At 38.8% G+C, this 24,744-nt stretch overlaps 1 protein-coding gene across 3 annotated transcripts in view; it reads left to right on the forward strand.

The window, feature by feature from the left end:
- LOC104675208 (TATA box-binding protein-associated factor RNA polymerase I subunit B) overlaps nt 1–24,744 on the forward strand; it is an 83,400-nt gene that overhangs the window by 50,497 nt on the left and 8,159 nt on the right. For all 3 annotated transcript variants that reach the window (XM_010379681.2, XM_030921715.1, XM_030921716.1), the window contains 6 exons: nt 4,813–4,960; nt 11,036–11,213; nt 11,812–11,858; nt 13,903–13,993; nt 19,788–19,858; nt 20,337–20,559. In XM_010379681.2, the coding sequence (XP_010377983.2) occupies nt 4,813–4,960; nt 11,036–11,213; nt 11,812–11,858; nt 13,903–13,993; nt 19,788–19,858; nt 20,337–20,559 (758 nt within the window). The remainder of the gene's footprint in view (nt 1–4,812; nt 4,961–11,035; nt 11,214–11,811; nt 11,859–13,902; nt 13,994–19,787; nt 19,859–20,336; nt 20,560–24,744) is intronic.

Genomic DNA, 24,744 nt, shown 5'->3' on the forward strand with positions numbered 1-24,744 from the left:
GTCTCGGCCTCCCAAAGTGCTGGGATTACAGGCTTGAGCCACCGCGCCCGGCCGAAACTATATTCTTAATCCAGTTTTTACAAAAGCTCTCAGACAGGCAGGAGCTTGGTCTAAGAGCAATGTAAACTATTAGAGGGATTTTAGTATGGGAAAGACATACCAGATTTTCATTTTATAATCTTACCCTGGGCTGGGTGCAGTGGCTCATGCCTGTAATCCCAACACTTTGGGAGGCCAAGGCAGGCGGATTGCATGACCCTAGGAGTTCAAGACCAGCCTGGGTGATATGACAAAACTCCATCTCTACAAAAAATAGAAAAAATTAGCTGGGTGTGGTGGCGCATGCCTGTAGTCGCAGCCTACCCAGAAGGCTGAGGCAGGAGGATCACTTGAGACCAGGAGGTCAAGGCTGTAATGAGTGTGATCATGCCACAGCACTCCAGCCTGGGCAATAGAGTGAGACCCTGTCTCAAAAAAATAAAATAATAAAATAAAATAAAATCTTACCCTGGCTCCCAGTTGCAAAGAGGTAGAAGCAGATATAGGGCTGTCAGGAGTTTTTTGATAGTTAGGGTCTGGGATAGAGTTGTGATGAGAAGGACTATCACTGAAGACCAAGCTTGCAGGTGGAGTGAACAGTCTATGGAATGGAATGAATGTGGTGTGTGAGGAAAGGGAGGTGTCAAGGATGTTCCTAAATGTTTGCTTTTTGTGACTGGGTAAGGAACACTGCTGGAGGGATTAAAATTTAGGGATGTGGAAGATGTTGGGATACATAAGCTTGACATACTAGAGAGATAATCCAAGTAGAGATGTCAAATAGGCTGTTGAATTTAAATCCCAATGTTATAAATATGGATGTGCCCAAATGAACTGAGAGGAAAGTCCACCCAGATCCTAACAGAGGGTTTCTCCAAGTTGTCAGAGATTTTTATTATCTTTTAGTATAGAATTTTATATTTCCTAAATTTTCTGTAATGTTGATGTGTTATTTTTATAATCAAATTTAAATGTTGCTAACATACATTCATCATGGCTTTTTTATACTGGTTTAAAAATGGCAAACAACCTAAATGCATAACAGTGAGACAAGATTGGTTAAAAGAAAATGGGATGGGATTGAAAACCCTTTAGCCACCTTTAAAAAAAAATATTTTGAGTGTTACTCAAAAAGGAAAAGTTAGTTCTGTTTAAAAATAAAAGAAATTTTAAAAAATGAAATCTATAATACTGATTTGAGACTAGCAGAATCTGGAATCTAATCTATAGGGTAAATAGTTAGATAAGCACACTTGATAATTATTTTCTCCTCAATTCATGTTTGAAAGAATAGTGGCCTCTTTGTCACCAGATGTTGAGTTTGATGTATCAGCTTTTAGTGTGGAAGTTTTGAAAATATGCTAAATCCTTTTAACCTACTAAGTCACTTTTCGTTAATGACTTTACACATACTTGTCATGAATTTATCATCCATTAAATCATTTTTTAGATGATTTTTTTTCTAAGGGGAACATTTACCGCTCTAGTGTTTTGTTTGCCGATAAAAGTACTTAATTGCATCTCTTACCTGCATTATTTAAAAGGATTGATTGCCATAAATCTTATTAGTAATGTTAAATTGTCTTAGCTTGAAAAGATGTTTCAAATTCTGTGCAGAATGAACCAGAGGTCTAAATTAATTAATTTTATAAATAAAAAAGAAGGCACGTTCTTTTCAAAGGTCGCTGAGAATTTATTTTTCTCTTCTCTTTTTAAAATTCACAGATTAAAATACAATTAATAGTATTTTAGTGTACAAGTAGATTAACTGTATCCCAACATTAAAGAAAATCTTAAAATGCCACGTTGCTACTTTGGATTAACAGAAAATTACTTTGTATTCTTCAGCTACAGATCAATCATATGTTGATAATATAATGTAAACTGAAGGCATTTTTCCTAAGGAAATGTAAGAGTTTAACTATTGAAATAGTTGTACCAAAATAAATATAATACAGAGAAGATTTTAACTTCAGGCAAAGGAAAATCAAGCATAGTTATAAATTCTAAAAATTAACAGTGTAATTGTTTCTGTATAAGCATATACCCCTGTACCATTAAGGTCTTTCCACCTTTGTATTTGAACGATGATTTCTCCCACAAAGGTGATGTATGAAGTTTTTTTTTTTTTTTTTTTTTTTTACTTTTTATTGAGGTAAAATAGACACACAGGAAAGTCTACACATCATAAATGTATATACAGTGTGATGAATTTTCACAGCCTGAACACAGTCACATCCCCAGCACCCAGCTTCATGGAGAAGCATTACTAGCACCCCAGGAGCTCTGCTGCGTACTCCCTTCTAGTCCTGTCCTACCCACCCTTAGAGTAATCAGATCCTGACTTCTAACAGTACAGAGGTTGGGAACAGAGTTACTGAGTTTTATACTTTATAAAATGGAATTGTTCTCTTTTGCATCTGGCTTTTTTCTTTGAACATTATGTTTTGAAGATTGACTCATTGTTGCATGTAACAGCACATTCACTTACTGAATACTGTTCAATTGTGAGATTATATCACAATTTACTGATCTGTTGTAGATAAGTAATTTATGGACATTTGAGTAATTTCCAGGCTAGAGTTGTCACAAATAGTGTTGTTATGAACATCCTAGTACATGTCTTTTATGGTCATGGGTACACATTTCTGCTGGGTATACATAGCTAGGAGTAGAATTCCCTTGACCTAAGAGCTACATATACTCAACTTTAATAGATACTGCAAAATGGATTTTCAAAATTTTTTTATTAGACTCAATTTTAATAGTGTTCTACCATATCAGAAATGTTAGTTTTCTGAAATCCTGCAAGCACATGTGTGTTATAACCCAATAACTTTCTATTTTGTACTGTAGTTATTTATCCAAGCCTTATCTCCTTTCTCGATTGTCAACTCCTTAAAGAAATTGTCTTATTCATCTTTTTATTTCTGAGATTATCTTATTCATGTTTTTATTTCCCAAAGTACTTTGCACAATTCCTTGCATAGAATAGGCTCTAAACTAATTTTTTTTTTTTTTTTTTGAGACAGAGTCTCGCTCTGTGTCCAGGCTGGAGTGCAGTGGTGCGATCTCGGCTCACTGTAAGCTCCGCCTCCCAGGTTCACGCCATTCTCCTGCCTCAGCCTCCCAAGTAACTAGGACTACAGGCGCCCGCCACCATACCCAGCTAATTTTTTGTATTTTTAGTAGAGACAGGGTTTCACCGTGTTAGCCGGGATGGTCTTGATCTTCTGACCTCGTGATCCGCCCACCTTGGCCTCCCAAAGTGCTGGGATTACAGGCGTGGGCCACCACGCCCGGCCGCTCTAAACTAAAATTTTTTATGAGAATAGATGAGCAAATGAAAAATTACATGCAGTATTAATATTAGGAATGTTTATAAATTGCAAAAATACAAATGATATATGCAAAAACTTTGAGTTCTTAAAGTAAACGCTAGACAGAATTAATATATTAGTATTTGTTCATAGCTTTCCTGAACTTTGTAAGAGAATCTTACGTACTTTTATGTGGGCTAGTTTAGTATAAAGTTGAATTGTGGATTTTTAACTACTAGACTTAAAGCCTGGCGTTACTCCCATATAGAAGCACGTGAATATTATGTAACAGTGAGCTGCATTTGTTAGCTCTGAATTTGAAGAGTAATGAGAGAGTGCAGGTGAGAAAGGTGAGAGGGAAGTTGTGTATCAGAGCAGTCATGAAAACATTTTAACTCTGATTGGGTTGTAGCTTTCATCCTTTCTCCAGATTCTTCTAAGGCAAGAAGTAGTGATTTTACCATGTCAAACCCAGTAAGAGTTTTACGAGCCAAATGGAATTTTAGTGGCTTTTCACATTTAGTATCATTTAAAATTGCTGAGTTAAAATATTAAGGATTTATGGCGGTTTTCTCCCTTCATACTTTTCTCCAAATTCCAAATTTTTTTCAGTGAATGCATGTTTGTTTTATCTGTTCCTTTTTCTTTTCTTAAGCATTCCAAATACTCTGGCTTGGAGCATATTACTTGCTAAATCAGAAATTTTTTTTTTCTTTCCGACTTTGAGTTTAGGTTCAAGGGGCACATGTGCAGGTTTGTTACATGGGTGAATTGCATGTCGTGGGGGTTTGATGTATAGATTATTTTGTCACCCAGGTAGTAAGCGCAGTAAAGGTAATTTTTTGATCCTCACCCTCCACCCTCAAGTAGGCCCTTGTGTCTGCTGTTCCCTTCTTTGTGTCCATGTGTACTCAATGTTTAGCTCCCACTTGTAAGTGAGAAATGCAGTATTTGGATTTTTGTTACTGCATTAATTTGCTTAGGATAATGGCCTCCAGCTCCATCCATGTCGCTGCAAAGGACATGATGTTGTTCTTAGGGCTGTGTGGTATTCCATGGTATATATGAATCATAATTTCTTCATCTGGTCCGCTGTTGGTAGGCATTTAGGTTGATATTATGTCTTTGCTATTGTAAATAGTGCTGTGATGAACACACACATGCATGTGTCAATGACTTATATTCCTTTGGGTATATATCCAGTAATGGGATTGCTAGCTTGAATGGCAGGTCTGTTTTAAGTTCTTTGAGAAATCTCCAAATTGCTTTCTACAGTGGCTGAACTAATTTACATTCCCACCAGCAGTGCATAAGTGTTCCTTTTTATGCACAACTTCACCAGCATCTGTTGTTTTTTGACTTTTTAATAATAGCCATTCTAAATCAGAACATATTTTTTAAAATAATTTTTGTTGCAAAAATTGCAACTATGATGATCTCTCTTTTATTTCAGTCTTGGCCTGACTATGAGGATATCTATAAAAAAACAATTGAAGTTGGCACATTTTTAGATTTGCCTCGTTTTCCAGACATAACTGAAGACTGCTATCTTCATCCCAACATACTGTGTATGAAATACTTGATGGAAGTCAACCTCCCTGGTAAGTGTATGGCATATATTGTGGGGACACTTTAACTACTAGAGTTATGGTAAGCAGACTTTTCAAATCACAGACTATTAGAACCACCTGAAAAGGTCCAGGGTAACATGAAACTTAATTTCAAAATTCTTTCTTAAAATAATTCAGACCTTTTAAAATCGTTAAAGGAACAATATTCAGAAACAGAGTTTTCAGAAATAGAGTTCTGTTTTGGTGTGAGGGATTTATGCTTGAAAGAATATGTTTGATTTTTATGGTAAGTTTGCTAAGTGCAAGTAAAGTACCAAATGTGTATGTTTTTAATGACCTGTCCCCCATCCCAAAACAGTACTTTTTAATTTGCATGAAGCATTATTATTACATAATGAATTCTAATTTTTAAAAAATCCTAGAAGCTAATCTCTGTAACATTTTTATTGTTTGATAATATATCCAGTCCATAAAACAAATGGAGATCAAAGTCTGGTCAGATCATATTGAGCTCTTTAAGGCAGTGAAACATAAAATGTAAAAAGAGCCTCACTATACCTGGTTCATAGTATACCAACACACAGGTAACCTCGATGGAATCTGCTGGTGGAATCCAGTCCTGAATTTCTTGTTAGACCAGAAATATGAGAAATTTTGGACTTATATTCTTAAGAGAAAATACAAACATGGTGTGACTATACCATTGCTGAAGCAATGTAAAAAATGTAATTGAATGTGTTGTTAATAGGAGAGTAAAATATGTGTGTTATGTGAAAAAAGCAATATACAAAATTGTATGCACAGTAACTATAAATATGAATATAAATATGTAGTAACATGTATATAAATGTAAGTATTGTCATAATTTAAAAATTTTTTTAAAACAGGAGCAAAAATAATTTAAATTTTTCAAATGTAACATTTCTAAAGCTAAGGAATATGGCTCTTATTGAGATTCCAGAAATCAGTTATTATTTAAGATTCCAGAATTTAGAAGATCTTATTTCTGCATTTGGACATGTTGTATATCAGAATTACTATTTTGGATTTTTTTTCTTTCTGCTTTTTTGATGGGTCTCTCAAGTACAGAAAGTTCTTGTATGCTGTCTTATATTCTAAATCCTGAGTTTATAGAGCGAATACTGGTCTATGGAAGGAATGCCAGGGATTATCAAAATATAACTGATGCAGCCTGGTTAATAGCAAGCAAGCATCTATAACTGATGCAGCCTGGTTAATAGGAAGCAAGCATCTATAACTGATGCAGCCTGGTTAATAGGAAGCAAGCATCTATAACTGATGCAGCCTGGTTAATAGCAAGCAAGCATCTATAACTGATGCAGCCTGGTTAATAGGAAGCAAGCATCTATCTCACGTGTTTGTTGTTGGACAGAGAGGGGATGATAAGTTTTCTGGCTGATATCTATAGTTTAACTTTTTCTTGCCTAACATTTCCTGTAAGGAGTAGAAATAAATCCATTATAATATGCAGAGAGACATTATTGTCATTTGATATTTATTAAGTGACTTTTTGGAGGCAGTATTATAAAAAATTGAGGTAGAAAAATTTCACTTCTCACTGTTCAATAGAAATAATTTGGAATATAGAAAAAAATTACACATAAATGTTATTAGTCTCTTTATAATATTGAAAAATCAGAAACAACTTAAATATCCAAAAGAAAGGAAAGGGTTGTGTAAACAGTGGTGTGTGCATTCAGTGGAACATTAGGTATGTAGCTTTTAAAATAATGTTTATGAAGAGTTCATAAAAGCATGGAAAATGTTTATGTTATAATAAAAAGTCAAGCCAAATTACAAAATTAACATATAACATAACCACAGCTACATAAAATGAAGACATTCATGAAAAGATTAGAAGTAAATATACTAAAATGTTAAAGTGGCTGTTTCTAAGTTAGGGTAACACATGTTATTTTTTTTCTCCTGCCTTTATGTGTCTTATAAATATCCTATATTGAGTTGTATTACTTATTAGTATGCACGGGGAGTGCAATAAGCTTTTCTTTTTTTTAAAGACAAGGTCTTTCTCGGTTGACGAGGCTGAAGTGCAGTGGCATGATGGTAGCTTATTACAACCTTGAACTCCTGGGCTCCAGTGATCCTCCGACCTCAGCCTCCCGAGTAGCTGAGACTACAGGCATGCACCACCATACCTGGCTAGCTTTTTTTGTTGCTATTATTTTTAATAGAGACAAGGTCTTGCCATGTTCCGCAGGCTGGTTTTGAACCTCCAGGCTCAAGCCATCTTCCTGCCTTGACCTTCTGAGGTGCTGGGATTGATACAGGCATAAGCCACCAAGCCTGGCCTTTTTTTTTTTTTAACAAAAAATAGATCTACATATTAAGTTATGATACTCCCTGTATCTTAGGATTTAGATTCTAAAATGTTTACAGTTGGTTTGCAAACCACCCATACATAAGATTATAAGAGTATTTCCAGAATGTGCCATTTGTAATTACAAATATTGCTCTCGGTAATGCCATCAGTTGTGCGGTGCCATTGATCAAAGAGATCTGTGTATGTGGTACATTTACAAAGATAGGGTTTAGTGTTCCCAGAAAGCTAAAAGTGGTTTTAAACATGCTGGGGCAATAGCCGCCTCTCCTCAATGCCTTTAAAGGTGACCCGGTAGCCTCTGGGGCTCGGGGAAAGGTTTCGGCGAGTATGTCACACACGCCCTGCCTGAGTAAGCGCTGCCCCTTTGATGGCCATCAATGAGCTCAGATGCACTCTCCACCCTCTAGTATGGTTCCTCCCATTGTCACCCACGAGCCTGCTGGAGAGAGTTTCTGACGGTGTTCGTGATCATTTATGTAATTTCTGTTTCATGTGTGTAATTTCTGAAGTTTCCAAAGTGCCCATATATAAATTCTCTCCTTTGTGAAGGTGGGAAGGGAGGACAAGCAGGCTTCCCCTTGACAGATGAGACTTAGGGCGGTTTAGGGACACCCAGCTGGTAGATGGCAGAGTAGATTCCTACAACCCAGTCTTTCCCCTTCCAAGGCCTGTGCTCTTCCCACGCTCTGCTCCCTTCCAAGACCCTATACTGTCCTTGCTACCATTCTCATCATTTCTTCCAGTTGCTTTTTAGTTAGTCTGTACTTATGGCATAAGGGGAGCAGTTCAAGATCTTAATTCTTTTTTTTTTTTTTTTTTTTTTTTTTTTTTTTTTTTTTTTTTTTTTGAGACAAAAGTCTCACTCTGTCACCCAGGCTGGAGTGCAGTGGCACGATCTCGACTCACTGCAACCTCCACCTCCCAGGTTCAAGTGATTCTCCTGCCTCAGCCTCCCAAGTAGCTGGGATTACAGGCGCCTGTCACCATGCCCACCTAATTTTTGTAATTTTTTTTTTTGGCGGGGACGGAGTCTCGCTCTGTCGCCCAGGCTGGAGTGCAGTGGCGTGATGTCCACTCACTGCACGCTCTGCCTCCGGGTTCACGCCATTCTTCTGCCTCAGCCTCCCGAGTAGCTGGGACTACAGGCGCCCACCACCACACTCAGCTAATTTTTTGTGTCTTTAGTAGAGACGGGGTTTCACTGTGTTAGCCAGGATGGTCTCGATATCCTGATCTTAGGTGATCTGCCCATCTCGGCCTCCCAAAGTGCTGGGATTACAGGCGTGAGCCACCACACCTGGCCAAGATATTAATTTTAAAAGAAGAGAAATATTTCAAGAAATGTCATTTTTTAGAATAACAATACTAATATGGTTTTGATTTTTAAATTATCTAAGAAGAGACTATAGCTTCTACAACCCAATATAAATAATGTTTAAAATTTTAGTGCATGTATTTTAAAATTAATTTTTCCCCATGTTTGAAGTGTACGTTTGCGTGCAAGAGTCCTGTCTAATAGACACTCATTTCTCTAATTTCCTCCATTATATTAATGCACAGTGTCTTGTACCTAGTAGACACTCAGTAAATGCTTGTTGAATTGAGCTTTATTTTCTGTCTCCTCATCTTTTTGCATCTGAATGAAGTCCGGGAGTAAATTCAGGTGAAACCTGTAAATTGAAATTATCTTAATAGTACAATAGTCCAAATTATCTGCCTCACAAAGACCTGTACTGTCTGGCCCTGCCAATCTCTTCACATTCAATACTAAAGCCTTGTTGGACTGTTTGCATTTCCTGAAAGCACCTTCCCATCTTTGTCATAGCCTGTACCGTATTGCATTCTCATTAGGAAAAGGACTTGAGGAAAAGGACTGTGTCTGTATCTTAAGTACCCAGAACACAGTAGTTGCTCAGTAAATGTTTGCTGGAAGAATAAAAGCCAAGTGAAAACGTTAGCCAAGCTATCAGAATCTGGTAGACATAAAAATTCTTTGATGCTGCATTTTGAATTATTATTGTTATATGTGTTCTGTTTCTATGTTAACAAAGCATTTTTTAATCAGCAAAAATTGTTTTTACTTAAATGTTTCAAGAAAGAAATTAATTTTGTGTTTTATTTATTCTTTATCATAAACATGTAATTAGTACCAATTATGTGTGGGTCGTAGCAGTTAGGAAGACAAATAAAACCAGATTGAGTCACCCTCAAGTTTAAGAGGGAAACAGAAAGATAAACCCTTAACTGAGTGCAATAGAAGGGTACATGCCAGGAGATCTGCTTTAGCACTCAGAAGAGGGCCAGTCACAGGAGGCTGTGGTATCATGTCTGTTCTTAGAGGAAGTCACTGGTATAACCAAGTTCTCTAAGATGAGTGAGCTTCAGCCAGGCAAAGCCTGAGATGAGGAATGGGGGAAAAAAACTGGCTTTCTAGGCAAAGAGGCAGAAGTAGCTGTGCAAAGCAGAGAGGCAAGTGAGAATATGGCTTGTTTGGGGGAACTATGGAGATTAGGCTGGGAGCTAAAGGCTTTAGTGAGTTCATGAGAGCAGGGGAATATGATGTTTGGGCCGCCACAGGAGAGTTAAGACTAGAGAAAGGGAGAGCAGTTCTAAGGGTGGCCTGAGGAGCAACAGTGAAGGGAAGAAAGGGGATGGATTGGAAAGCAGTCAGCACTGATCCAGGTGCCTTAGGTGTATTCATTAATTCGGTCTTCACAATCGTTATGAAGCACGTACTATTCTTATTCCTATTTTAGATAGATTGTTTAAAAACTGAGGCACAGAAAGGTTATATAACATGTCCAAGGTCACAGAGCCAGTAAGTGATGGAGCAGGGACTCTAGTCCAGGCCGTTTGGTTCCGTAGTCTCTTCTCAACCGTGGTACTATATGCCACCTTGAGAGAATGGAATTAACAGGACATGGTGGCTGAATGCATGTAGGAGATTCAGTTCAGTTCCATACAAGCTCATTATCCCTTATAAATAATGGCTATCATACTTGAAACTGATTAGAGTAGGCTGTGGTCACATCTTACATACTTAGATTGGGAAGTACAGAAATTCTTTGTTTAGTAACTTTAAGAGTTTTCAAAGTCTATTCACTGGAGCATAACTTCAATTTATTCTCATTATAACCCATTTTACAAGTGAAGAAACTGATGCTAAGTGACTGATCCAAGAGTCACAAAGCTAATGATTGGAAAGCTTAAATATAGGTCCTAGGTTTTCTGGTTCCAAGTCCCATGTTATTCAGTCTTGAGTAATAGGTGTAGTCTATGCTGAAGATATAATTGCTTTTGGAAAGTAGTATATCTAGTTAAACACTTGTTGAGGGCTTCCAGTGTGCCAGCCAGGATGCCAGCCAGTGCACATACATTGCTAGAGAAGCTTTTGGTCTTATAAGGGAGTGGAGTTAGTTTTAGGTGAGCACACACTGCTATAGAAACACAGACAAGAGATGTAGATGAAACAGCTGGTATGTGGCTGCCAGATGCCAGGATGTGTCCTAGAAATAGTAGATGTTTTAGGAAGTCGGAATAGGGAATGATACGCCATTTTAAGATTCTACCATTCATTTTTCTATACGGATGCCATGTTTTGGTGTTTTATTCACAAAATGTGTGTCTCTGAGTTCTTGTATAGTGTTGTGTTTTAAGATAAAGGGTTTTTTTATGGATATATACATTGGGGATGATCTAGTTGCCAAATAATTTAATTTACATTTTACTGTTTTGTTCTTCAGATGAAATGCATAACTTAACTTGCCACGTGGTGAAAATGACTGGAATGGGAGAAGTGGATTTTCTGACATTTGATCCTATAGCTAAAATGGCAAAAACTGTTAAGTACGATGTACAAGCTGTAGCTATCATTGTGGTGGTATTGAAACTGCTCTTTCTATTGGATGATAATTTAGAGTGGTAAGTGTACGTCAATTTTATGATAAGTAACGTTTTATAGTGCTGATCTTAGTTTTTTAAGAAAGCTTTAAATGTCATGAAAACACTTTAAAAAAAGAGATAAAGAAAAAATGTGTACTGTATTTACCTAATTATATGTTATCTCAAAAAATGGAGACTCTCAATTGTTACAGAACATTGACTAGTAGTCACAATTACTTCTTGCACAGTACTTTGACTCAGCTGGTTGTCAGTTGTTTGATCATGTTTTATACCTGTTATTCTTTAGGTAGCAATGTTCCTCTTTGCTCCACTGATTTCCTAGTTTTAAAGTATCTTCATAAATCTCTGTCTGTATCCCTTTAGGCTCCTGGCATTATGTGTTCTCAAAGATTATTTTAGAAAGTAAAGCAATCTTAATATGTCGCCCCTCCCAAATGCCAACAAAGGGTGACAGTATTTTATAGTGTCTCCTTCTCTGTTTCAGTGATAGCTTCTCCATGAAAACTTGGTATCAGTTTCAAATACTATTCTATACTTTTCTCTCAGAAGAATTCAGAATTTATCTTTCCAAATACATGACTTCTAAATAAATTGATTTGTTTATTGTTATCTCCAGGTCCTTGTCTAATCTTGCTGAAAAACATAATGAAAAGAACAAAAAAGGTATTTTAATTCTTTATCATTCAAATTCAAAGTGGTCATAGATGATAGATTAAAAGATGGAATAAATGTAGGCAAACAACTTTGAAAAATATACACATACACATATACATACACGTGTATACAAACTGCATATTGTACCACTATTGTTTTTTCATATAATTACCTACTTGTATCTCTAGGGTACTAAAAAATATCAGTGAGTCCCTATTATATGTAAGACCAGCCAGCTTTGTATTCCCAACTTCTACTCACCAGCCATGCTAGATCATGAATTTACAGGTAGCTTTGTGACCATCCTGTCTATTCTGATGCTTTCAGCCTTTGCTGTTGTTGGTCCCTCTGTCTGAAATGTTCTTTCCTTCTTACCGCAACTCCTGTTCAGTCCCTGGCAAATCCTTCTTTATGCTTCAAGATGCAGCATAAACACCACTCTTCTGTCTGGTCTTCACACCTATCCACTTCACAATGCTTCACCTCTTCCCAAATCAAAATTAATAACCTCTGCCACAGTCACTCTTGTTCAGACTTCTGCTAGATGTTTAGTACCTTGAGGTCTAACTAATGGCCTAAGTACATCTGTCCCTGTTAGATTGCCAATATTTGTAAAGTGCTTAGAAGAGCATCTGGCATCTAATAAGTACTTTATAAGTGATAGACAGATAGACAAGTGAAGTGTGAGCTTCTGGAGGGAGGGATCATATCTTTTTTTTCTTTTTTTCTTTTAATGTATTTTTAGTGCCTAACATAGTGACTAGCCTAAGAGCAACTCAGTGAAGTATGATGAATATGTGAATTATTAAATTCAATTCCAGTTTCTTAATGTTCTCATTAGGATTTATGTTCATTGGTTTTAGAGGCTTGAATTTATTGGTAGCAATCAGTTTGTATTTTCTTTCCAGAATATGTGCAAAATAAAATACTACTTTCTGTACGTTGCTCATGTTGGCTTCTATGTAGAGTGAAAGGTTCAACTAGCTGTCTTCTAATATCCCCGCTAATGCTAAAAGGTGATAATTTACTACGCAGACATATGGAATAAACAGAGTACTTTGACCTGTCTCCCTTGTAAGCCTCAAAATAAATCCATGCTGTCAGCAGGATGAAGATCACTGTCATTTCTCTCTGCTCTGTCTGCTAATCACCATCCACTGCCCCTAGCATTGTTGATGGGGAGATTGAGGTTTAGAAAAGTTGTGACTTACTCCAGGTCAAAGAACCATGAGTCCTATTGATTACTATAGTTTTTCTCTATTCTTATAATTCTTTTGGTAGTTTTCTCTCCTCTGTGGCTGTATGATCTACAAGGTCATATTGGATTAAACAATTACTATATTGGCCAGTTGAAAAGATTTTTAGTTAGACGTGGAAAGAGACTACCTTCCCAGAGAATAATGGAGAATAATCCCTATATGGAGTGAAAGAGTGAGGAGTGAGTTTTTATACTTTACTGCATTCAGTTCTGTTGTCTCTCTGACGTCTACGTCTTAATCACACACTCACACCAACTGTCCAATGCAGTCCACTTTCTTACGTGTCTCTAGATTCTTTGAATTAAAATTAGGAGGAATGGGAATAGCAGCTGATGAAACTGAAAGTCTGGGTTCAGCTACTGTAGTATCATTTTACACATTTATCAATCATTTTTTCCTTAATACACATATTCATCATATTGGAACACCACTGTGTGCCAGGCACTGTGCTAGGTGTTGGCTTTGAGGGGAGGAGCAGGCCTTCTTTGTAGTGGCAAACAAAATATGTGTTCTGTTCTCAAGGAGGTAATAGTCAAGTCTAGGAGAAGCAGACATGTAAAAAGATGATTTCAGTATAATTTAATTAGGGCTACAGTATAGGTAGAAACTTAGAGGAGGGAGTGACAGATTTCTCAGGAGAGTCCTATTAGAGTAGAGAGACAATGACTCCATCCGTAGATTCCAAGAGCTAGTATATAAATGTTTAGCTATGTCGATGAATGAAAACTCAAATGAACAGTGTATATTATAGTGTGATTTATTTGGTTAATAATCTTGGATTTTATTTCTTTCAGATAAACCATGGTTTGATTTCAGAAAGTGGTACCAAATTATGAAGAAAGCTTTTGATGAGAAAAAACAAAAGTGGGAAGAAGCAAGGGCCAAGTATGTTCTCTTTCCTGGTTTAGATGCACCTGCTTTACTTCTGTGTCTGTTACTTTACATTTGAAAGCTGAAGCTTCATCAGTATACACTGATCTGCATTGTGACTTTTTTTTCTGGAAATATTAGCCGTACACTCTAACTTTTCTCTTTTTTATTTTACTATTAACCAAACTTTAGATTTGATGTGAATTTCACCAGTGTTTTTATTAATGTCCTCTTTCTGTTCCATGATCCAATGCAGGATACCACAGTATACTTTTTATAATTTATCTTTTTGTAATTTGCGTGAGACTTGCCTATATTTCTAATACTCCTCCCTCTTCCCCTTTCTCAAATATTTAGTCGTTTCTCGTCTATGCTTCCGAATATTAAAAAGATTACAAATGTTACCTTGCAACACGTGTAATTGGAATGTTCCCCCAAAATAAAGACCCCTGTGAAAGTTAAAACAAAGCAGACAGCAAGTCCATTTGATTCAGCCAGTGTCACTGCCTTTCTTTGAACTGTCATTCTGATGTGGGCTCGTTGTGGTACAGTAGAGAGAGCATAAGCAGTGCTAGGTTTGAATCCCGTCTGCATTACAAGCTAGCTGTGTGCCCATGGGCCAGTTACTTAATCTTTTGTTGAGTCTGAGTCTCTGAGGCTTTGAAGAAAAAGGTAACATCTCTGTATTTAATGTAAATTCACTGTGATACTAATTCGACTCAGTAATTTTATATATCCTTTAAGAAAAATCAGGGTTCCCCAAATTAGTTGAAACGAGAATTCGTTCAGCTCCTATTTCTTCATCAGTAAAAAAAAAACATAGTAATGCCCATTTATATACTGTCATTAAGACTCAATTTTCCAGTATGAGAGTAGAACTAGATTATTTTTCCTCTAAATTTCAGAGGGCTTTTAAATAGAAAAACAGACTCTTAGAATGGAAAAGGCACTGTGGAGATGATCCTTTCCAAAGCAGGGAAGTGTGACAGGTTCCCTGTTAGTATGCAGGATCGATGCACAATGAAGAAGAGGGGTGGAGGTGAATTTATCCCAACAGCCCATGGATTTCCAGGAAACCGGGCCCCCGTCCTCCTCATCAGAGAAGGAGTGGCTCTTCAGTCAGTGGCTCTCAGTGGGCACAAGAATAGCAGCAGGAATGAGAGTTTGTTATGTGTCTTGGTCATTTTGGAGTATCAGCCTTCCTTTCTGTGGTGCTAGCTGGGGTTAGTCCTGACAGATCCTGAGGACTGGGTGTTTAGGAGCCATTCCACCCTGGTGTCTCAGTGGTGACAGGGCTTTCCTTACCCCAAGCCAGACACCAGCCTACACTTTAAAACATAGCTCTTGGAGGCCCAGTTCATTATTGCAGTGTTATATCAGTTGCACATTTAAGACTTCCTGGCTTTTAGCTACTTTAGGGAATAATTTATCCGCCAAAGAAAGTAAGTCTGGTTATAAAAGGGCACTTTCCAGGGAGGTACCGGGCCCCAAGGTGGAGGCTGTCGAGGGGACCCCTTTCCAAGGTCCTTCTTCCTAGAGTATGTGCTGAGGGCTGACACACACGTGCAGTGTGAGTTACTGCTGAGTAATATGCGAAGCACTACCAACTGCTGCTCAGGCACAGAGCTCTGGTGCATGGTGGTCACCTGTCGGTTTCACCCTTCCCCACCCCCATGTTGACATAAATTTCCAGTTTTTCTCTGTTTCTCTGAATATTATCATTCATGTTGTCAGATGAAAATTATTAAAACATTTTCTATATCTAAGCACAGGTTCCTATGCATGACATTATGAAAAACACTAATAAATAATAGTTGAAAACCTAAAACAGCATAAGAGGCTGCTTTGATGACTTCTAGCTGTTATAGAAGATGTTGAGAAGAACATGGGGAAAAATTAAGCCTGTGCAGAAAATCTCTATCCCCTAATTGGTGTATAGTGATATCTCATTGTGGTTTTAATTTGCATTCACCTGCTAATTTTTGCCTTACTTTTTGGGTTAGGCAGAAATTTCTTGGATGTGACACCAAACGCATGATCTATAAAAGAAAAAAAATTGGTAAATTGGACTTCATCAGAAGTAAGAACCTCTGCTCCACAAAAGACACTTAAAAGAATAAGAAGCTACAGACTAGGAGAAATTAAATGTAAATCACATATCCGATAAAATATTTGTATCTAGAGTATGTAAAGAATTATTAGGCAATAAGAAAAAAACTCCATTTTTTTGAATGGGCAAAATATTTGAAAAGACGTTTTACCAAAGATAATATCAAGATGACATGTGAAAAGATGTTTAACATCATTAATAGGGAAATGCAAATTAAAATGCCAATGACATATCATTATATACCAATTAGAATGGTTCAAAACAAAACAAAAACAAAAACTGATCATTCCAAGTGTAGGAATTCAAAATGGTACAGCTATTTTGAAAAGTTGGCAGTTTCTCAGAGTTAAACATACATTTATTATGTTATCCGGTGTTTTTCACTCCTAGATATTTACCCTAGTGAAATGAAAACAAGCTCACACAAAAATCTGCATAGGAATGTTTCTAATGGTTTCATTCATAATTGCCAAAAACTGGCAACAAACCACGTGTTCTTCAACTGGTGACTGGATAAACTGTGTTCTATCCATACAGTGGCATACCATTTAGCAGTACAGACTTCTGATGCATCCAGCAATATGAGTGAATCTTAAATGCATTATGCTGCATGAAAGACTCAAAAGGTTACTTATGCTGATTCCATTTATATAACATTCTGGAAAAGGCTAAAGAATAGGGACAGAAAAACAGACCAGTAGTTGCCTGAGATCAAGGATTGACTGTCAAGGGATGTGGGAGGTACTCTGGAGTGATGGAATTGTTCTGCATAGTAATTGTAGTGAATGCACACGTGCAACTCTATGTGTTGTCAGTGCTAGCAGAACTACACTGAAAAGAGCAAATTTTACTGAATATAAATTACACCTTAATTCTTACAAATGAGGAAACATGGCATGCAGACAGACAGGAGAAGCAGATGGATAGCATCTAGCTGGAAAACATGGTGTGTGGTGTGTCTCTTTTTGTAGTTTTATGTAATGAGAAAAGGCAGGCGAGGTAAAGTCAATTCTGGAAGAAGCTTTCATTTCAGGTCTCTAAACACTTAGCGTAGTTTTATTTTAGATCACCCTTCCCATTCTTGGAGCATGCCCCCTAAGGACATAATACAGCTCTCTTGATTTACGGCATGATTGCCACTTGTACAGGCATTCACCGTAAACGCATGAGAAACTTCTATTTAGATTAGGTATTCACAAGGAATGTTTAGCAGTAAGTGTGCCCAGGGATTGGGATTAGACTGTTTAGGGAACTTCTTTATCCTTTGAGATTTTATTATTTAAGAAAATTAATAGCAAAAAATATATTTTAAAGAATCGCTGACTCATTTACCATAACGTTAAATGACAAACTCTCTGATATATTTTAAATGTGGTGTGGTTCACTAAAGTTTAATTTCACATAATTTTCAGGAAACCATCTCCTGTATTACATTAATTACATCTCTACTGCTACCTAATGATTAGAAAAATTACCTTTCTGTTCTTTTTTTTTTTTTTTTTTTCTTTTTTGAGACGGAGTTTCACTCTTGTTGCCCAGTCTGGAGTGCAATGACACAATCTCGGTCTCGGCTTACCGCAACCTCCGACTCCCGGGTTCAAGCGATTCTTCTGCCTCAGCCTCCCAAGCAGCTGAGATTACAGGCATGCGCCACCACGCCCGGCTAATTTTGCATTTACTAAGGAGACGGGGTTTCTCCATGTTGGACAGGCTGGTCTCAAACTCCCAACCTCAGGCGATTCTCCCGCCTCAGCCTGCCAAAGTGCTGGGATTACAGGCGTGAACCACCGCACCGAAACTCCTTTCTGTTCTTAACATTTAATATCATTGCAGAAATTCAAAATAAAAAGTCAACATCTGTTTTATGTATAGTCATGATTTTACTGACTTGATCAAGTATTTTTTAAAATTCTTGAAAAAAATCAGTTCTTAAATTGGTTAAAATGATTATTTGCTAAATGATATTACTAAAATACTGTTAAAACTGTGTGCTTTTGGCTGGGCGCGGTGGCTCAAGCCTGTAATCCCAGCACTTTGGGAGGCCGAGACGGGCGGATCACGAGGTCAGGAGATCGAGACCATCCTGGCTATCATGGTGAAACCCCGTCTCTCCTAAAAAATACAAAAAAACTAGCCGGCGAGGTGGTGGGCGCCTATAGTCCCAGCTACTCGGGAGGCTGAGGCGGGAGAATGGCATAAACCCAGGAGGCGGAGCTTGCAGTGAGCTGAGATCCGGCCACTGCACTCCAGCCTGGGCGACAGAGCGAGACTCTGTCTCAAAAAAAAAAAAAAAAAGTGTGCTTTTATATACGTATTACTTCCTAGTATTAAAAATAAATGGTGAGAAATTATTACAGATACTACAGATTTTTAAAATATTTGTATTTCTGGCTTCCTATTTTTAATCTTTTTTTCTGGAAAGTTCACAGATATTTCTTGAGTATCTGCTAGCCAGGCACTTTGTCAAGTACTAAATAATAATTCTAATTATTGTATAGGATTTAAAGAACCCATATATACATTATCTTATTCCTCAGAATAACCCTGTGAAAGTAGAGGATAAGTTTAGAGATACTAAATTCATTTCTTTGTTCATTTATTCATCCAGTTATTCTTCAACAAATGTTTAAATGAGTTCCTACTATCTACCATTCCCTGACAACACTAGGGGCATAAGGATGGCTGAGACAGTCGCTGCCTTTGAGAACCTCCATAATTTGTCGTTCAAATTATGCTAGCTCTACCAGTAGAAAGTGGTGGGCCAGGTCTTCTGATTCAGTACTCTTTCTTGTTGCCACAGTGTCTTTCAAAATAAGAAAATGGCCTGGGATCAAGAAGAAGGTGGATTTTTTTTATATATATATAAGTTATGAAAGTCCTCTGCACTAGGGAACACAGAAATAATGAAAATGAGACTAAGAATGAACATTGTTATCTTTGTTCCAGAGCTGCAGTGTCTCCTTGGCAAAGTTTAGCAACAACCACTAGAACCAGAAATAGAACATGTCACTTCCTTTTGGAGTCTAGAACTGATCATCCTAATCTGTAGGAACCTTAGATGGCTCTTAGTGTTTGTCCTGGAGGAAACCCCCAAGAGCCAGAGCAATCCAGGATCCCCATTTTACAGTGGAAACTCCCTGGCTGCCCTTCCCTTGGCAAGAATAGGCTGAGTCAGGACAGGGACTGTTGGGACTGTGTCATCCTGGAATCCAGTCTTTTCCTCTCCTTTATGCCAGGAATAGAACAGATTTCCTGGCATCAAGTGCCAGAGAGATGCATTTATTGTTCACTCTGTGTAAGTTATTCAGAAGTACTACTAACAACTCTCAGCAAAAAGGCAGTGGGGCAAATTCAATGAGGAACAATTGTTTCGAGGTGGCTTCACTTTATGAGAACGAGCAGCAAGGGAAATTTATGGTGAAGGAAACTTTCTATGTTTGTTGTATAATTAATAGCTTCTTCAGGATGTCACGGCATCTGGGCAGCTTTTGAGAGGAGCACAGGATTCTCTTGGCCTGGGCTCTCGGTCAGTGCTTCCTTCTAGGGCCTAAGTTCAATAGACAATATAGACATGTGCCAATAAGCCATTCTAAGCCAGAACTATAACGAAATATCGGAAATCTCAGATAGTGCTTCAGACAATGTGTTTATGTCTGTTTCATCTCCATCCTGCTCCAGCTGTTTCTTTACCATGTACAGGTACCTGTGGAAAAGTGAAAAGCCACTCTACTACTCGTTTGTCGACAAACCAGTAGCATATAAGAAAAGAGGTGAGTCCGGTTTTGTCTTAATACCAAGTAGCAACACAATTGTAGAAAAATTAAATATCTGGACTTGAAATGTTGAATGCTTAAGTTTTTTACGTTTTTTTAAATAAATGTTCCAGGGCACGTATACATCCAAAGGAGCATCATGCTCTGCAAGAAATCTCTGCAGGAATCTACTTCAGGAACATACCGTTCTTCAAAACAGAGCCTCAGTTCCTGCCAAAATCTAAAATCCTAAATCGTTCTGATTTTGGGAATTCTTTGCTTATAGAACTCTTTTTAGATTGTACATTCTTTTTGAAGTAGTTTTCCCCATGCACCTCATCCAGTTTCATTTTCTCTTAAGGTTATCCTGTTACATTACCGTGGTACATTTGCCAAAACTAAGGAACCAATATTGGTACATTCTTACCAAGTAAGTTCCAGGCTTTATTTGTAATTTAATGTTGTTATTTTGTTTCCTTTTTTTCTCCATTTCCAGAAATGGTGGTGAATCTACAGAAACAATTTAGCACACTGGTTGATTCAACAGCAACTGCTGGAAAAAAAAGTCCTTCAAGTTTTCAGTTCAACTGGACTGAAGAAGACACTGATAGAACATGTTTCCATGGACACAGCCTTCAGGGAGTCCTGAAGGAGAAAGGCCAATCACTGCTAACTAAGAATTCATTATATTGGCTTAGTACACAGAAATTCTGCAGATGGTAATCAATGCTTTTAGAAAAAGTCACATATAATTGAAGCAGTTGCCTATATAAGAGCCAGATAGGTTTTTTGTTGGAATTAGAAGCTGGTGAGCTTAAAGTCATGAAAATCAGAATTATACATTGAGTCTTGTGTAAGAGTTCTAGGAAAGCTGGTAAAAATCAAGAAAGAGAATGCAAGGCAATTAGCACAACTGTTGCCTCTAGCTAAATTAACCTGCAGTGCGGCAGGCAGGCGATAGAAGTGGCTGTAAATGCTGATCAGGAGAATGCGCTGTATTTTTTAGTACATATCACTTCTCTGAGTCAGTTACCTTTTTCATGTCTTTCTACCTCTTAATACTTCCTTAAGTATTTCCTAAAAATAAGGATATTCTCTTAAGTGACCACAGTACAGTTATCAAACTCAGGAAACTTAATATTGATACGATACTTTTATCTCACCCACAGTCCATATTCCAGTTTTCTCATTAGATCCCCAGTGTCCTTTTTTTTTTTTTTTTTGAGACGGAGTCTCGCCCTGTCACCCAAGCTGGAGTGCACTGGCTGGCCAGATCTCAGCTCACTGCAAGCTCCGCCTCCCGGGTTCACGCCATTCTCCTGCCTCAGCCTCCCGAGTAGCTGGGACTACAGGCGCCCGCCGCCTCGCCCGGCTAGTTTTTTGTATTTTTTAGTAGAGACGGGGTTTCACCGTGTTAGCCAGGATGGTCTCAATCTCCTGACCTTGTGATCCGCCCGCCTCGGCCTCCCTAAGTGCTGGGATTACAGGCTTGAGCCACCGCGCCCGGCCCCCAGTGTCCTTTTATAGCAGGATCAAGTTCAGGAGTAGGTATGGCATTGATTGATTTTATCTCTTCGGTCTCCTTTAATCAGATTGTCCCTCAGCCTTTCTTTGTCTTTCATGACATTGACCTGTATTTTTCAGAAATGTCAGTGGTGTTATACAATGTTTCTCAGTATGGATGTGATGGTTCCTCATGTTTAGATTCAGGTTCTGCATCCATGGCAGCTTATGTCGTGATCCGTACGTTTGTGCTTTTTCACAGGGCATGAGGGTGGATTGTGGATGATCTCAGATTTAATACTGCAGTATAACACAGTGAGTGATACATAGAGCTTAGTATAGTCAGCGATGAAAATGCTGAGATTTTTTTCTCTGCATAAAGTATAAAACTAAATTCTGACTGTATGAAGTTTCAGTGATACCATGACTTTAGACACCAAACTTACCTGTCAGCCTTCCCTGTTCTAGACCAGAGCCTAGAACTGCAGAGGAAGCAAAAAAGGCTTCAGCTGGGCAGTAAAAATGCCACAGAGACTGTAACTAAAACTCAGCCTCTTTCCTCAGAGAGCCCCTTAGCCCCTCACTCAGAGCCCCTGACTCTGCCCTTAGGCTGAGTTGTCTGATTTCCAAATTGCTCATCATCAAAGAAACAAAACCAGAGGTCCGAGAAGCACTCTGCTGATAGACATCTTGACGGCAAACATAAATGACACCCTTGACAACAATAGGGGAGCCAGCATCAGAATCCAAAGCAGACAGAACTCCATTCGCAGAGCCTGAAGTTCATGGCTCCATGCCACTAAATAAGGGGACCACATCCCTGCTTCAGCACAGCGCATGTCCCAAGACGCTGTGTGCCTTCGTGGTGGGTTTTATTAGCATGTTTTCTAGTGTTTCTACAATAAAAACAGGCGACTGTAATAATATCATTGTAAAGGCCAAAATATGCTGAATATGCCCTAAGACAACCATCAAAAATGGTTACAATGAAAAGTGATGCTTTTGAGAGCAGATATTTAGCTATGTAGAGAATTTCGTTAGGCAGAAGGACTTATTTCTGAGGGTTCAGAAGAAACAAAACACTTACTGTAAAATTGTGAAAACACTCAGAGCTTGGGAACTAGGCAGAGAAAGGCCACAAGAGTACTTCAGGTATGGGAGGCTGTTTATTCTTCCTAGCTGAGGCAGAGTTAACAATTTCAATGAATTGAAATGCCCTTACTATTCCCAGCTGTTTTAACAGTTGGCTGGGTCAGAAGACCTGACTTCTTATAGGTGGTGGCCATGACCTCCCTGGGAGTTCCATAGATGAGGCAGAGCAGTGGTCTTTAGTTGTATTCCACAGGAAATGGAGGTGCTTTGGCTGCCCCACAAAAATTTGATTTGAATTTTTAAAAAATTATTTGTAACTATTTTTTAAAACTATAGTGAAAAAACAGTACTCAGGCTGGGCAGGGTGGCTCATATCTGTAATCCCAGCACTTTGGGAGGCCGAGGCAGGCCGACTACAAAGTCAGGAGATTGAGACCATCCTGGCTAACATGGTGAAACCCCGTCTCTACTAAAATACCAAAAATTAGCCGGACGTGGTGGTGCATGCCTGTAGTCCCAGCTACTCAGAAGGCTGAGGCAAGGCAACCACTTGAACTCGGGAGTTGGAGGTTGCCAGTGAGCCAAGATTGCACCACTGCACTCCAGCCTGGTGACAGAGCAAGACTTAGTCTCAAAAAAAAAAAAAAAAGTACTCAAATATGTCATATGCTTAGCTTAGGCAGGTGTGGTGGCACATGTCTGTAGTCCCGGCGGCTTGAAAGGCTGAGGTGGGAGAATCACTTAAGGCCAGGAGTTTGAGGCTGTGATGTGCAATGATTGTGACTGTGTGTAGCCACTGCACTCCAGCCTGGGCATAGTGAGACCCTGTCTCTTAAAAATATATATCTCTAAGCCGGATGTGGTGGCTCATGCCTGGGCACTTTGAGAGGCCAACGCGGGTGGATCGGAATTCAAGACCAGCCTGGCCAACATGGTGAATCACCATCTCTACTGAAAATACAAAAATCAGCCAGCTATAGAGGGGCATGCCTGTAATCCCAGCTACTTGGGAGACTGAGGCATAAGAATCGTTTGAACCTGGGAGATGGAATTTGTAGTGAGCTGAGATCTCACCACTGCACTCCAGCCTGGGTGACAGAGTGAGACTCCGTCTCGGGGAAAAAAAAAATATATATATATATATATAAAAACAAGAGGCCAACATCTTTGCGAGAATTACTGTAAATGGCTTATTTTTTATCTTTATTAAACCAATCAATGAACAAACATTTGAGGCCTTTGTATTTCCTACTAGTAATAAGGCATTGGGTTTACTGTATAGTATTAAAATAGCCTCGGCCGGGCGCGGTGGCTCGAGCCTGTAATCCCAGCACTTTGGGAGGCCGAGGCGGGCAGATCACGAGGTCAGGAGATCGAAACCATCCTGGCTAACACGGTGAAACCCCGTCTCTACTAAAAACTACAAAAAACTAGCCGGGCGAGGTAGCGGCGCCTGTAGTCCCAGCTACCCGGGAGGCTGAGGCAGGAGAATGGCGTGAACCCGGGAGGCAGAGCTTGCAGTGAGCTGAGATCCGGCCACAGCACTCCAGCCCGGGTGACAGAGCGAGACTCCGTCTCAAAAAAATTAAATAAATAAAATAAAATAGCCTTAAGATTTTGAGTAAATACAAAAAAATTAATTTTAAAGGACTGTAGAGGAAGTGAACATTTTTGAGCCCTTGCTGTGTGCCAAGAATTGGGTTAAGTGTTTAATATACATTCTTATTTAATCTTGTCTACTCTGTCAAGTGTAAGTACTGTTGGCCAGACGCAGTGGCTCACGCCTGTAATCCCAGCACTTTGGGAGGCCGAGGCAGGCAGATTACGAGGTCAGGAGATCGAGACCATCCTGGCTAACATGGTGAAACCCCGTCTCTACTAAAAATACAAAATATGAGCAGGGCGTAGTGGCGGGTGCCTGTAGTCCCAGCTACTCGGGAGGCTAAAGCAGGAGAATGGCGTGAACCCGGGAGGCAGAGCTTGCAGTAAGCTGAGATTGTGCCACTGCACTCCAGCCTGGGTGACAGAGTGAGACTCCGTCTCAAAAAAAAAAAAAAGCGTAGGTACTGTTATTTTTTTCCTGTTTTACAGATGAGAGAATCCATAGTCACAGCTGATGGGTGGCAGAGGGTTTTGTTTGGTTGGTTGATTGGTTTTGGGGTTTTTTGTTTTGGGGTGTTTGTTTTTTTGAGACAGAAGCTCGTTCTGTCACCCAGGCTGGAGTGCAGTGACACAGTCTTGGCTCACTGCAACTTCCCCGGTTCAAACAATTCTTGTGCTTCAGCCTCCCGAGTGCCTGCTACTACAGA

Source organism: Rhinopithecus roxellana, chromosome 17 (genome assembly GCF_007565055.1).
Source record: "Rhinopithecus roxellana isolate Shanxi Qingling chromosome 17, ASM756505v1, whole genome shotgun sequence".
NCBI classification, from domain to species: Eukaryota; Metazoa; Chordata; class Mammalia; order Primates; family Cercopithecidae; genus Rhinopithecus; species Rhinopithecus roxellana.